The 13,671-nt window shown below is 51.2% G+C and overlaps 2 protein-coding genes across 10 annotated transcripts in view; one reads left to right on the top strand and one right to left on the bottom strand.

The window, feature by feature from the left end:
• The window catches only part of TSC2 (TSC complex subunit 2), an 80,480-nt gene that overhangs the window by 26,620 nt on the left and 40,189 nt on the right, over positions 1 to 13,671 (bottom strand). For 7 of the 8 annotated variants that reach the window (XR_008970757.1, XM_057398110.1, XM_057398109.1 and 4 more), the window contains exons 1-8: positions 4,270 to 4,434; positions 3,468 to 3,554; positions 2,759 to 2,869; positions 1,779 to 1,923; positions 1,527 to 1,644; positions 984 to 1,032; positions 478 to 603; positions 50 to 123 (exon numbers count right to left, since the gene is read on the bottom strand). The exons of the other annotated variant lie outside the window; for it this stretch is intronic. Coding sequence is in view for 6 of the 7 variants with exons in the window: in XM_057398110.1 (XP_057254093.1) it covers positions 50 to 123; positions 478 to 603; positions 984 to 1,032; positions 1,527 to 1,644; positions 1,779 to 1,923; positions 2,759 to 2,869; positions 3,468 to 3,554; positions 4,270 to 4,407 (848 nt within the window). In the remaining variant the exon portion in view is untranslated. Of the gene's footprint in view, positions 1 to 49; positions 124 to 477; positions 604 to 983; positions 1,033 to 1,526; positions 1,645 to 1,778; positions 1,924 to 2,758; positions 2,870 to 3,467; positions 3,555 to 4,269; positions 4,435 to 13,671 lie in introns of those variants that run through there. 8 annotated transcript variants of the gene reach the window in all.
• NTHL1 (nth like DNA glycosylase 1) lies at positions 5,743 to 11,567 on the top strand. 2 transcript variants are annotated; one of them, XM_057398120.1, is made up of 5 exons: positions 5,743 to 5,991; positions 7,907 to 8,077; positions 8,367 to 8,526; positions 10,304 to 10,409; positions 11,070 to 11,567. In XM_057398120.1, exons 1-5 carry the CDS (start codon positions 5,917 to 5,919, stop codon positions 11,191 to 11,193), a joined length of 636 nt encoding a protein of 211 aa, XP_057254103.1. In that variant the 5' UTR covers positions 5,743 to 5,916; the 3' UTR covers positions 11,194 to 11,567. The 2 variants fall into 2 exon arrangements, with proteins under 2 accessions (XP_057254103.1, XP_057254102.1); XM_057398119.1 differs by lacking the exon at positions 5,743 to 5,991 and adding an exon at positions 6,922 to 7,295.

A 13,671-nucleotide genomic window follows, 5' to 3' on the forward strand; every position in this document is an offset into this window, starting at 1 on the left:
CAGGACCTCTACTGAATTCCTTGGGGTTTGTTAGATACACCTGCTTTACCTGTCTTCCATGATCCTGCACATGTTGTAGATGGCACTGTGTCCCAAATGAGTTCCCAAAAGGTTGCGCATAAGCTGCAAATTCAAAGAAAACATTTAAATATCCAAGTGTTAAAACACTCTTTAGCCTAAATATGCAGCTGGCTGCCTGATCATGCCCTGTTAGGGCAAGCTAATGTGTAAACCACGATACCATCCCACAACAGAAGCCTATCACATCAGGTGAGAGGAAACTATGGGTAAACTCCATGGACATAACAGGACTTACACGAACAACATGCTGATCTCTTAACACTTGAAACAGGTTTTCCTCTACTCTTAAGACCAAACTGAAGTTTATGGCAGATGTGCACAGGCACATCCAACACTTTGTCTACACGGCCAAAACAGTGAACTCATTAAAAACCAAGACTACAAGGAAGCTCTGACCTTCCAGCACGGCTCACAGAGCTCCTTCACATTGATGGTACGGCACAAAGTGATGATAAATACTGGCAGGTTCTCTGATGGCAGGCAATTATAGCACACAACTGCATCCAGGACTTGCAAGGAAATCTTTGGGAAGGAGAAAAACCAAATGGTTATACACTTCTGTATGAATAAAGGAGGTCAAACGCTAACCTGGCCGACCCAGGAAATCTGGGAGTCAAAAGGGATACAAATATGTCTTTTGCTTTGGCCTTTAACCATTGCAAGATGGAAAGTAAACCATAAAAAGCTCTGTTGAAAGTTTGATACACTTATTAAATTTAGCAATGCTCTGTTTTAGAGTAAAATGATTATTGGTATACGAGATCCAATGGCTTACAAATACTTCATAGCATTGTATTAGTTCTCTTGTAAGATGAGACTAAACTGCAAGGAGAGTTTAATGGTCTGAGTTTGTGAAAGTTATAAAGAATTCTAAAGGACTACAAGAGATTCAAATTACTGACCTCTATGTCCACGGATGACGAAGTCTGAATGCACAAAAGGCATATCTTGCTGTTAGGAAAAAAACACCATAATTATAACTGATTGATTTATATGATTTTAGGCAAATTACAAAGAGCCAAAAGAGACAAGTAAATTGGTATGTTATTTGACTCATCATTCCCCTTACTGTGGCACTGTTGATAACACTTCCAGAGACACCAAACTCCTGTTCAACACTACGACCTCTTTTCCTAAGTTAAAGTTGCATTTAAATGCAGTACAGTATGCCTAGATGAATACAACAGCAGATACCATTTGTGGGACTAGGTAATGCAATCAGATCCACCTCATGAAATGGGAAAAGCACATGAAGTTAAACTAAAATAGATCTGAACATTGCAACAACTGAGAATCAAAAATTTGGCAGAAATGCCAGGTGTGACCTGGAATTAAATAGATCCAGATGGGATGAAAAAGATTCCACTTATCCAGGTATTGATCTGCAGCTTTCTCCTGTAATTTACCAAGAAGAAGCAGGTAGAAGTTAAAAAAAGAACACTTACTGCACCATGTCAGCTACGTAGTCTTCCAGATAGCAGCTATTGAATTTCACCAGGTTCACTAAAACCAGAAGGAACTCAGAAGACAAACCCACATCCATCCACTGCAGCACAAAGTCAGCTAAAGAAGGGAAACAAAACATTACAACACACTTTCTACCCAGGAGAGCTATCTCTGCCTTTTTATCTTGTCATAGGATGCCTGTCCCTTGACTTCCTCCCACAAAACTGAAGAGGGGCAGAGACAATACTCACCTAACTCTTCTTCTAGGTAGGTGATGTAGCGTCCATTCTCTGTCAGAGCCTTGAACACTTCGAGCCGTTCATGCAGATCTTCATTGGAGGGATAATCCTTAATAACCTTAAAAAAGTGTGCTCTGAGGATCCCTAATCTCTCACCCTTAAGAAAAAGGGGGTAGGGAGACAGATAACAGTGTCACTAATGGAAAAAGACAATTAAAGCCTTATTAAAGTCTGTAACAGTAACCTTCATGCTTGAAACTATTTCATCTTCCTACAGGCTACGAAAGTCTCCTGGAAGTACCTCCAGTACTGGCTACTGACAATGGCTCAGGTCTTCTCAATTTGTTATCTCAGCACTCAGGGCTGGAGGCATTTTGCCCAGCAACACAGAGGCAGCATCCAATACACAAAGTATTCCACGGAAACAGCAACTGACAGCTCTGCCAGCAGAGCATGAAGAAGAATAAGGCCACAAACCAGAATCCATGCCTGTTCTTTCTGTAAGCATCCATCACTGCTTTTTCAGACTACTGAAAACTAGAACTTTGGTCTGATAGAGTTTGTACAGCCCACTGTGAAATCAGAAGAATCTGTAGTATGCTTAACTTGGCCAGACTAAGAAAATATCTCATAAAGAACTTGCTGCATACTTGACATGCTGAAACATCAAAACCAGCTGCAGCCTAGGACTGATGGGTCTGGGTACAGACCAGATAATTTGCTGTACTACGCTGAACATAACCCGAAGTATTTCTTCTTTTTCAAGAGCACTGCCCCAAACCTGAAAAGTTTTCTGTGAAATGGATGAAGTTTTGCTATGAGGTCAAACCGCGGCTGAAATTAAAACACTTCCTCTGCCCATTTACGAGGCACAACCAGCGTGAGGAAAGAGGAAAGTTGTAGAAAAGAGCCACCCAGCATTTCTCACGTCCATCCTCTGCACAAACCCCAGTGTAAGTGCGGTGTTCCTTCTGTAGTTTGTTTGTTTTCACCTGGCCTTGAACAATTGACTTCAGCAGATGAAGAACAGCATGTCTGGCTTCAGCGGGGCGCTCTGGCTGGAGCATATCAGCTACCACTTTCCAAATGGCTTCCACTGCATGCTGCAAGCAAACACAGGACACAGGCAGCAGTAGGAAGGTTAGGCTTCTTCTGGGATCTTTACCCAGTAGGTCAGTCATTAATTACAGCAAGTTATGAACAAGATCTTCAGGGATTTCATGTCTGGAGTTGTCTTTTCTGAGGGACACTCTCACCTGATGAACCACAAGAGACACTAAATCCCATCCTATACAACAACTTGCACCCCTGTAACAGAAGTTCTTCATCCACACACTTACTTCAGTGTAAGCATTGGTGCAGAAACCTCCACCCCAACACAAGATGAGTTCAAAACCAATTTGAAGCCGCTTATTAACAAGAGAGAAGGAAGTAGCAAACACCTCTGAACATCGTCTCCCCTGAACCATCCTGAACAGGCCTGAACATCCACAGCACTGAGCTCAGGAAGCCCATCAGCTGTGTCCTCTCTGCTCCACAGCTGATAGGCTGGACAGCACTAACGTCCTTTTGTAGGTCTGGGCAGCACAAAACAGCTTGTGGGATTATCAGTTTTAAAAGCCACTTGAAACTCCAGGAGCCTCTCACGATAGGTTTCGAGCATCATCCTTGCATTATTCACTGACCACTGCAGAAACTTACCTCCTCAATCTTTTTGGTTTTCACCACTTCACAGATCTGGCTGATTGCTCGGATCCTATTGCTCAATCCACATTCTATGCTCAGTTCCTGGAAAGAAATGTAGACACAAGCTAACAGTTTATCTGGCTAAAACACTTATCTATTCCTCAAAGGGGCTCACGAACCACAGAAAAATGAATTACACGTTTGTGCAAAATGACCTGAGCATTAGTCATCACTGGAGTTTTGCAGGAATTTCTCCAAACCCTTTTTTTCCATTAGCAAATGATCCGTCAAAACCAGACCTTTCACGGAACTGGAGCCAAGCAGCTTTGAACTGCCAAGAGAGAACATCTCCTTTTCCTCAGGAAAGCTGGTAACTCACTGGCTGCTGTGCTCACTCAGTTCATGGGAGAAGGGCAGAGAAAGGAGGGACATGAGGTCCAGCTCCCCAGCCTTTAAGGCTTTCATAAACCACAAACCATTTCCAGCTCACGCTAACTGCCACCACACAAACTCAGTCTATGGGAAGAGCAATGTATGCAGAGGAAACACCCTGTGAGCTGACAAAAGACACCACCACCCCATCAAACACCTCAGAAGGATCCAAACGCTGCATAACTAAAACACCGTAACTTCAAAGTAGACGAGTTTTACATCCATTTCACTAGAGAATGAATGGAGAGGTAAAGGGGAAAAGGCACGCTCAGAGAGGGAATGAATGTCAAAGCCAGACAGGAGAATGAGCAAGCCCTCGCTGAGATCCTCCCAGCGCAGGTAATCCAGGCACTATCCCCCCCTTTCCTATGGTCAGTTCTCATACCTTGAGTATTTCCGCAGTGATGATGAACTCTGTTTGCTTGCCCTCCGACAGCTTGGAACTTCCCCGGGATGTTCCCAGCCCCAGGAGATTCTTGAACTTCTCCTTCAGTCCAGAATCCTTGCTCTGAGGCTTTGCCATCGCTGCCAAGGAAGCAGCGCCGGGCCCCTGCAAACACAGAACAGGGATTTGGTGAAAGGGAATCTTTGAGCAGGAAAACACCAACACCAGCCGTCACAGTGTGGCTTTTACTGATCGATCGCTCTAGTGTCTCAAGCCACTTCAAACAAGGATGAAGGCCAACGCTGAGATGCTGTAAGTAGCCAGATGTGATTCATTATGGAATCCCAGACTGATCTCACCCAGCTCCAACCCCTGCCACGGGCAGGGACACCTTCCACTGGAGCAGCTTGCTCCAAGCCCCTGCGTCCAACCTGGCCTTGAACACTGCCAGGGATGGGGCAGCCACAGCTTCTCTGGGCACCCTGTGCCAGCGCCTCAGCACCCTCACAGGGAAGAGCTTCTGCCTAAGAGCTCATCTCAGTCTCCCCTCTGGCAGGTTAAAGCCATTCCCCCTGGCCTGTTCCTACAGGCCCTTGTCCCACGCCCCTCTCCAGCTTTCCTGCAGCCCCTTTAGGCACTGTAAGGACAACAAATCTGAGCGTTCAAACACCCAAATGCCGCCACGGCAAGGAGAAAGAGGGGAGCAAGCAGCAGCACCCCCATTACAGCACATCCCCAGCAGCAGCACTTCAGGAACCATCTCCCCAGCCAGCCCCAGCCCTCTGCCCCTCGGGGACCGCAGAGCCCACCCCAAAGGAGGACACCCGCTCCTCTCATAGAGCACAGCCCCAGCCCCCCGATCCTGGCAGCTGTGCCCCCACACACACCGCAGGCATCACCTGTGCTCCGCAGGGACACACCACAGGCCTTGTCCCGCATGCTGGGGACACGCCACGGCCCAGCTGCACCAGGGACACACCGCAGCCCCTAACGCAGCCCCGGGCACGGCACCGCGTCCCCCGTGTCCCCGGACATGCCGGGACACGCCACGCACCGCCGGGACATGCCACAGCCCCTCACGGACACACCACGGGGGACACACCGCAGCCCCTTACCAGGGGACACCGGGGCACGGCGCCGGCCGGGGGCAGCCCCGCACAGCCCCGGAGCACGGCAAGGCCCCGCCTCCCGCTAGGCCCTGCCAGGCCCCGGTGCCCCCCGGCCCGCACAGCGCAGACCACGGGGCCTCCACCCGTTCGCTCCCCCCCGGCCCGGCCCTCATTCACTCACTCACCCGCAGACCCCGGCCCGGCCCCGCCGCCATCGCCCCTGCTGGCTGGCTCGGGTTGGGGCTGCTGGGCTGGGGCTGTGGGGACAGGAGCTGAGCCTTCGTCAGGGTGTCCCCTGCGTGGCTGTGGGCACACGGGCTCGATGCTGGGCTCCGGTGGGTGATGAAGATGCCTTTCCCTTTCCCTTGCCCCATCCCTTGCAGCCACGCAGCCAGGCAGCATCCCGAGGCGCAGCAGCAGGAGGAGGAGGAGCGTCCCCATTGCCTATGAATGCGGTGACGAACAGGGGGTGTCTGAGCCCCAGAGACCGCGCTGGGAGCCCAAGGACTGGCGGCAGCAGCTGGAGCGCATCCGGGAGATGAGGAGGAGCAGGGATGCGCCCGTCGATGAGATGGGCGTGCAGATGTGTTACGATAGCAGCGCGCCTCCGCAGGTAACGGCGCCCTGCTCCGGCAGGCAGGCGGGCACGTGGGATGCAGCCCTGCAACATCCTGCATCCTCACGGTGCCCCTGCCTATGTCCCCATTTGGATGTCTCCAGAGCAGGACAATCAATGCAGGGAGTATTTGGACTCGAGACTGGGATTGGCCCCACAAGAGGTTAACCTACAAATATGTATGTGAGAGGAACTATTCATCCTGTTAGAGGAGGAAAATCAGCCACTGCCTCTCCAGTATTGGGCTCGTTGGCTTCCAACAGCCCTTGTGAAATAGCAGTGGGTGTTTGCTGAGCTGTTCTCTGCTCACATTCAGCCCATGCTGGACATCAGGGACCAAGCAGCAAACGCAGCTGTGCAAGGTCCTTGTCCTCTGCTGAAACCGCTGCTGGGAGAGCTGGCAGGCTGAACCCGGAGTGGGAACTGGGGCAGAAACCAGGATGATATTGGGGTTGGGAATGAAAACCTGGAGAGCGTGTTGGGGCAGTGCTGTCCGCTGGGGCAGGCTGGCAGCGCATGAGGGCACGGCCCTTTTTATCTCTATGAGAATCCAGGGAAACTATGCAACAAGCCGCCTCTGGAATACAAAGGAAAAACACTATGGAGATAAGAGCAGCACATAAGCATAGGCTGGCTTCCTCCCCTTTTGCAGTTAAGGGGATGGATGCAGGTTGAAAGGAAGGGCCGTGCTGGGACGACACAGTGCTTCCCAAGCCTGGAACACAATCAAAGGCCCCAGAGGACACTTCCAACCAAGGGGAGTTTGCATCAGTACAGAAGCCAAAGTGGAGTGAGGCTGTGGTGCGGTGCTGGGATGTGGGGCTGTGCATGGAACAGAGCAACGGGAATGCTATGTGCTCCACAGCGACCTGCTGGGCAATGAGGGAGGGGTCTGGAAGATGCAGCTGCACAGCTTCAGGACATGCAGCACTCTCCTTGTTGCTGGCGTCGTGCCTTGGGATTGGATCCCTGGGGAAAACGATTGGCTCTGCCTCTGGATTCAGGCAGTGTCACACGCTCCACAGCAATGTGGATTGGCACCAAGTGCAGCTGCGGGGCCAGGGGGACCACGGTGCATGATACGGAAATAACTTCTCTTCCCTAGGGAAGCAGGATTGTTGCTTCCAAGAAAAAGTGGATGTTGTAACCCTCGGCACACAGCAGTGCTCCTGGCACAATTCCATGCACTCGGAGATTAGCCTGCTTCCATCCACTCAGGTTTTTCCTAAGGCATCTGCAGTTTTGGAAGCTTTAGGAGCTAGAGGAAGGATTGTATCCCATGTTATCCTGGGTCAGGCCAGGTTAGTTGCATCCTCCTCATTCTGGTGGAAAATCAGTTAACAGCAGGAGGTGAATGATCTGAACTAAACCCTGTGTGTCAGCACCAGAGGAGCTTTGGGGTTTATGCCTCATCTCCCAGCCTCTCTCATCCCAGTTCTTTAGATTTGGTTTCATAAGGAGCTCACTAGAGCCAGATGCCCAATTCCTACTGAAGCCTAGAGGGAAGGGGATGGGATTTTCAAAAGCTGCTTAGAGCAGAAGTTGCATGGAAAATCACTGGGTCTTTGTACTTCTACATCCTGTGGGGTCTCCTGAGAATCCCATCATGAGGAAAAGCTTTGGCCCTTTGTGGCTAAGCACTGGTGTCTTTGGATGTGAGATCCCAGCAGACAGTAGCTGCCCTTTTACCCACACTGTCTGCTTGGACTGAAGGTGTTTCTTATCTCCGTTTCTTGTGTGGTAGCGTTAAAAGGTGATGGATTATTTCTGTTGCAGCCTCTTGCAGACCGATATGGCTGATCCTGGGTAGGTTCATATAATGCACCGGCTTGAAGATGGTGCTGGATGGAAGAACCAAGCCCCAGAGGTGGCTGGGTCCTTTTGGGGTGTCTCACTGCCTCCTTGTCCCCAGGTCATGCGCTACCAAGTGCTGCTGTCCCTGATGCTGTCCAGCCAGACCAAGGACCAGGTGACGTGGGCTGCCATGCTGCGCCTCCGGCAGCGCGGCCTCACCGTCGACAGCATTTTGCAGATGGATGACGCCACGCTTGGACAGATCATTTATCCCGTGGGATTCTGGAGGGTGAGTGCCTATAGAAGAACCCCTCCACTGCCCCCTGCTCCCATGCAGTTGTCTGAGGTGGCTCAGAGGCCCTGGAGGGGAGCTCAGTTGGCTGCAGGATTGTCCTCGTGGCAGGGGATGGTGAAGGAGAAAGCAAAGACCTCTGTCTCCCTTCCATGGACTCCAGTGTGTGGCCTCACACGTAACGTACATTCAGGAATGGTTTGGTTTCTGAGCTGTTTGCCTCTTCTCCCCCTGTTTGAAGGCACAAATACAACAGGATTCTCTGCCTTTCCCCTTGCTTTTCCAGAACAAGGTGAAGTACATAAAGCAGACGACAGCTATCCTCAAGCAGAAGTACGGCGGAGACATCCCAAGAACCGTGGAGGAGCTGGTGCAGCTGCCAGGAGTTGGGCCCAAGATGGCTTACTTGGCCATGAACATTGCCTGGGACAGCGTGTCTGGGATAGGTAGGTGTGACCATGTTTTTCCCATTCATTTCCTACATCCTGCCTCTCCTAAGTCCTCCTATATTCCCCACGCAGAAGGGAAGCATCGCAGCTGGGTAAACTGCCTGCCTCAGGAGCCCGATAGCATCGCTTTAGTCATCTGCAGAGTATTTGGGTGGGTGAAGGATGTGACCCTCAGCCACTCACACTGGATGTGTTGCTGTAGGACTTAAGCATGGATCCAGCTACTATTTTGCCCAAATTTGATAGCAGAAATCCAGAAGTGCAGCTGTTCCCTCCCTCCTTCAGATGCTGGTGGGCTGTACAAGCATTGCCTAATTGGGTTGGCATCCAGAAAGATGTGCTAGCAGAGTAATGCTTTGATATCTCTTTGGTGTCAAGTCAAAGAGAGGTGGAGGGAACTGTGGGATTTGGGGATAGCTGTAGGATAGTCTGAAGCTGTTTGTTAACGGGGTTGCTTCTGTTTGAACAAATCTCATTGGGCTTTCTGTTTGACAAGTTATTGGAGGGCAGAAGCAGGGCTTAGTCAAAATTGCCATTAGAAATCAGTCATTCATGATGGAGTGTAGGAAGAAATGGTCTCAGGCAATCTGTAGCTAGGGAATTTCTGGTCTGGTTTAGTTCCTGCAGCTGCCTAAGAGGTGACCACAGGTCCATGTGTTTATTTGCCATGTTTATTGTGCACGGAGCATAGAAGAGCACAGAGCTGTGCCCCTGGAGCCCTCTGCTTTAGCTGGGAGGAAGATGACCTTTGAAGGTCCCTTCCAACCCAAACTGTTCTCTGATTCTAAGCCTGTGGTGGAGCGAGCCCACGCTAGACCCAGGACAGGTTTGCTCCTGTATGATACTGCTTTATGGAGCATGGCTGGCAGCAGAGCTCCCGCAGCAGCCAGCAGATGGGGCTGGATGCTCAGCTGCACGGTCCCAGCCTGGGGACCTCTGGGGACACAGTGATATTCCAAGTGCAGTTGCTGCTTATGGAGGAGCTCTAGGAATGGTGCCACCTGATGAATGCCTGCTGCTGCTGCGAGCACACAGCCCAAGGCTCATTCCTGCAGCCGCACTGCTGCCCATCAGCTGTACCAAGCATGGCTGTAGATTCAGACTGGGGTCTGATGTTCTCTCCCTGCTGTGGGGGAGGGAGGTCAGGAGGGAGCCAAACAGAGCGACTGTTTTCCAAATAATGGTGTGCTCAGTTTTGATTTAGGAGGCAAGACTTTGTCTTCCTGTTTACAGCCGTTTCCTGGGGTTTGCCCAATTAGCCACAGAGACAGGTTTATCGCTGCTGATCTAACAATAATATACTTTGCATTCAGGGCTTTTTAGCTCAAAGCACTTTCTAAACATTTGTTTAAGCCTCACAAACCCTCTTGTGTCGGTAGGTATTATGAAATGTGTTTTCCATCTGGGTAAACTAAAGGGCAGAGATTGCAGCTTGTGTAACATCAGCTGAAACACAGGGAGGAAGAGAACCCGGGACAGGCTGCCCTGTGCCTGCTCGATCGGAGCAAGCAAACCTTTGAAGGAAGGTTGGATCAGATTGAGTGTGTCACTGGTGTGTGGTAGGAGATACCCATCCCACCTTGCTTTTGGCCCTGGGCCTAGGAAGAAAGCAGCACATTTGCTCTGTGAATAAGCCTCCCCTCCTGTTCCACCCGACCCATGAGGGATCCCATGCAGGGCACTGGACCTGGTGTGCTGTGACTGCAGCTTTTGGCTGTGCTCTCTGTTCTGGTGTCTCTGCCCCCACCTAAACTCTGGGCTCTCCCTTCCTTAGCTGTGGACACCCACGTGCACAGGATCTCAAACAGGCTGAAGTGGGTGAAGAAGGAGACCAAATACCCTGAGGATACTCGGGTGGCACTGGAGGAATGGCTGCCCAGGTGAGCCTCCTTCCTCCACCACCACCACCAAGCCTCTCGCTGGCTGCAGGAGCCAGGTCTGCACACAGTCCTGTTTGTAGCCTTTCCAGTGACTGCATTTCAGGTCCCTCCTCTTTATGGGGTCTGCTCTGCAGTTGTTTCTCCTCTCCCAAAGAGCTGCAGCATCTCAGCTCTGTGATTGTTTCCTGGCTATTGGGCACTACTGCAGCCAGGTACCTGGAGGGCTCGATGCCCAGTTCTTACCTTGACAAGTTTAGCATGACCCAAGCCAGGTGCTTTTCTACACAGGCTCTTGCTGAGTGCAGTGGCCCCAGCAGTATCAAAGCAGGGTTGGATTCTGGCCTTCACTGATGCTTAATCTTCAGCATCACATACCGGTTGATGGGTACTCTTGCACCTCCACATCTGTCACCTGTCTTAGCACAGGAGGATGACCACAGGCACTTTGTGTGTCCGTCCTCTGCTCCCCAGCGCAGTTCAGAGGGCTCAGGAAAGGCTGGGAGAGCTGCTCTTAGCAGGAGGCTGGGAGCCGCCTCCAGGCGCCTGGGGAAGCCAAGAGGAACAGGCAGTAGGCGAAAGGGATCCATTTAGAAGCACGGGCTGTTCTTTAACCCCTCCAAGCAGCTGTATTGGGGCTCATGTTTTTTCCTCTCACTGCAGGGATCTCTGGAGGGAGATAAACTGGCTCCTGGTGGGCTTTGGCCAGCAGACCTGCCTGCCTGTGAATCCGCGCTGCACCGAGTGCCTCAATCAAGACATTTGCCCAGCTGCTAAGAGACACTGAGGGGTCATCTGCTCTTTGGAGAGCAACAAAGCTGCTTCAGCTCAGCAGCAGCCCGGAGCTGAGCCCTGGCAAAGCTGTGCGTTGCACGGGGCTGGCTGTGTGACTGCAGGGAAACAGGAGCCTGCTGCAGCCAGCTCAGCATCACTGGGGAGCGAGCAGCCGCTGGCAAGGGCTGAGCTCTCAGAGGAAAAAGGGGCTTTCAGAGTGCAGCAGTCCTGCTGGGTCAATGCTAAAGGCTCCAGCCCGTGTGTGAATGCCTGAGCATGCCCCAGCTGCGCTGCAGCAGGAGGAGCTGTAGGGAAGAGTTTTGTCCTGGAGGACTTGCTGCTGCTGCTTGTAAATACACGTGTAATAAAGGTGGCGGGGTGTTTCTACCCATGAGGTTTGCTGGCATCTGTGCAAGGCAGGGCACAGGGAGGAGAGCACAGGGGATCTCACCAAAGTGTGAGACCAGAGCGACCAGCCCTGCCAGATGAGAGCAGGCAGCATGCACCATGCCCAGCCACCTCGGGGCACTGTGATGAATAAGGTACAACCAAAGCCTTGAGGAGCCAGGATCAGAGGAGAACATTACCTGGACAAGTGACCTGGGTCCTGGTGGAAGAGTAGGGGCACCAGGAGACAAATCAGCATCACTCTCACTCAGTTCAGCTTCAGTGTAACCCAGGAAGGGTTACAGTGGCCACAGGCTGGTGTGTGCCTCGGAAGCTGACAGGAGGGACAGCACCACCGTCGGTGTTTTGTTCTTCAAAGAAAGGGCAGCGCTGACTTCATTGTAGAGCTTCAAAGGAATAATCCCAGCTACTCTTTAAACAGGCGAGGGAGGAAGCAAAGTTTATAGTGTGCTAAAGGAGGCTGTAATTCCGCTCTCGAGTTCCCTACCAAACAGATGAGGAGCGAGCAAATAAGTACTTGGTACATGGGAAAACGAAGTTTATTACTGACATTACAGTGTACATTATGGTTTTGCAATGCAGCTGACAGCCTTATACTTTATTGATTTTTTTTTCCAAGTTAAAGGTACAGGAACTGAATGATTATTACTGAGCTACAAGATGTCAGGAAGACGCTAAGTGCTTTAACCAGGAGCAGTTTCCATGGCATAAGCAGAGATTTAAGGTTTTAGAATCTTATCGGTACACATCTAGCACACCTGATTTCCTTTGATCTGCATTCAAAACTACACGTTCTCTTTCATCCCCCTCCTCAGCTACAGCGGTGCAGCCTGGTGTGAGAAACGGGCTATTTACAAACAGCTCTTTGCTCTCTGACGTGCATCAGAGTGAGACGTGGAGGCTGGTGGCATGGGGAACGTTCTGCCCTGCGCAGACCGGGGCACTGCTGGGGCTTTGGCTATGCAGGCACGGGAAGCAACGTGCACACCCTGGGAAAGGGCTCCTTCAACAGATTACTGACTTACAGAAGGAGGTATTTGGGAAGGGGGGCAAAAAGAGAGCAGGGAATTGTCTTGGAACACAAGGGAAGAGGTCTCTTAATGGCAGAGTCCTGGAGGGGAGGCAAACCTCTCTGCATCCTGAGCCACCATCCCGCTGCCAGTCTCACCCCATAGCCAAACACCTGCACCACTTCCTCTCCCAAGTCACTGTTTCCAACCTGTTCAGCCCATCCATGCTCCTATAAAAGATAACTTCCATAAAAAAGAACTCATCTCCTTCACCCCTGAGGCTCTCCTCACTCTCCTGTCAGCCAGCAAACAGCCAAGTGTCCCTGCCCTGCACCAACCCATTGCTGTGCTGAGCCTGACCTGCTGCCAAGGAGAGCAGTGAACGTTCTAAGGCACCTTTTAGCTCAATATGTGGGCAATGCACACAGAGCCATTACAATATCCATAAGACACCAATCAATCCAAAGGCCACGGGCTTGTAATGCAGGGCAAAATCACAGCCATGTGCTTTTCAATGGTCATCCATGTCCAAGGGATTGCTGCCACTTGCCTTTAGCTTGGGAAAGTGGTTTTGTACTCAACTGTCCCGCCATGCCCAGTCCCTTCCCACTGCTGCCATGGCATTTGAGATGAAATATGGGTCAGCAGAGCCTGGGGAGCTGCTGGGGCACAGGAGGGATGGGGCAGCCCCATCACGACTGGGCCACTGCTCTGGTAGAACACCTCTGCAACCTGTGAGAGAGGGTTATAGCTGAGCTTCATCATCCTCCTTTCCCTACAGCCAAAGGCAAGTAATAAAGAGCTTTAATGGGCTTAATTTGTAATGCTTTAACAATACGTTTTTGAGGTTCTATTACCAAGAGCAGGGTGTTTCCGAAGGAGGCCATAGACAGCCAAAGCAACTGCCCACTCCCTAACACCACTGCCTGCTTCATATCCAGCCCACAGAGACCTCAGGCTTCCGAGGACACCTTCCTATTGTCAAGACAGACGCAGTTATAGGATGGAGGCATCAAACACCAGCTCCAAATCTGGAGCCCAAATACCAGAAGTTGGGACCAGGACCCTGCTCC

The sequence above is a fragment of the Pezoporus wallicus genome, unplaced genomic scaffold, assembly GCF_028554395.1.
Source record: "Pezoporus wallicus isolate ANWC-B61680 ecotype Strahan unplaced genomic scaffold, APGP_CSIRO_Pwel_v1 contig_6274, whole genome shotgun sequence".
Lineage (NCBI taxonomy): Eukaryota > Metazoa > Chordata > Aves > Psittaciformes > Psittacidae > Pezoporus > Pezoporus wallicus.

Coding starts and splice junctions, on each gene's coding strand:
- NTHL1 (XM_057398120.1), top strand. CDS start 5,917: ATGAGGAGGAGCAGGGATGCGCCCGTCGATGAGATGGGCGTGCAGATG. Junction 8,078..8,366: donor ATCCCGTGGGATTCTGGAGG/GTGAGTGCCTAT, acceptor TTGCTTTTCCAG/AACAAGGTGAAGTACATAAA. Junction 10,410..11,069: donor CTGGAGGAATGGCTGCCCAG/GTGAGCCTCCTT, acceptor CTCTCACTGCAG/GGATCTCTGGAGGGAGATAA.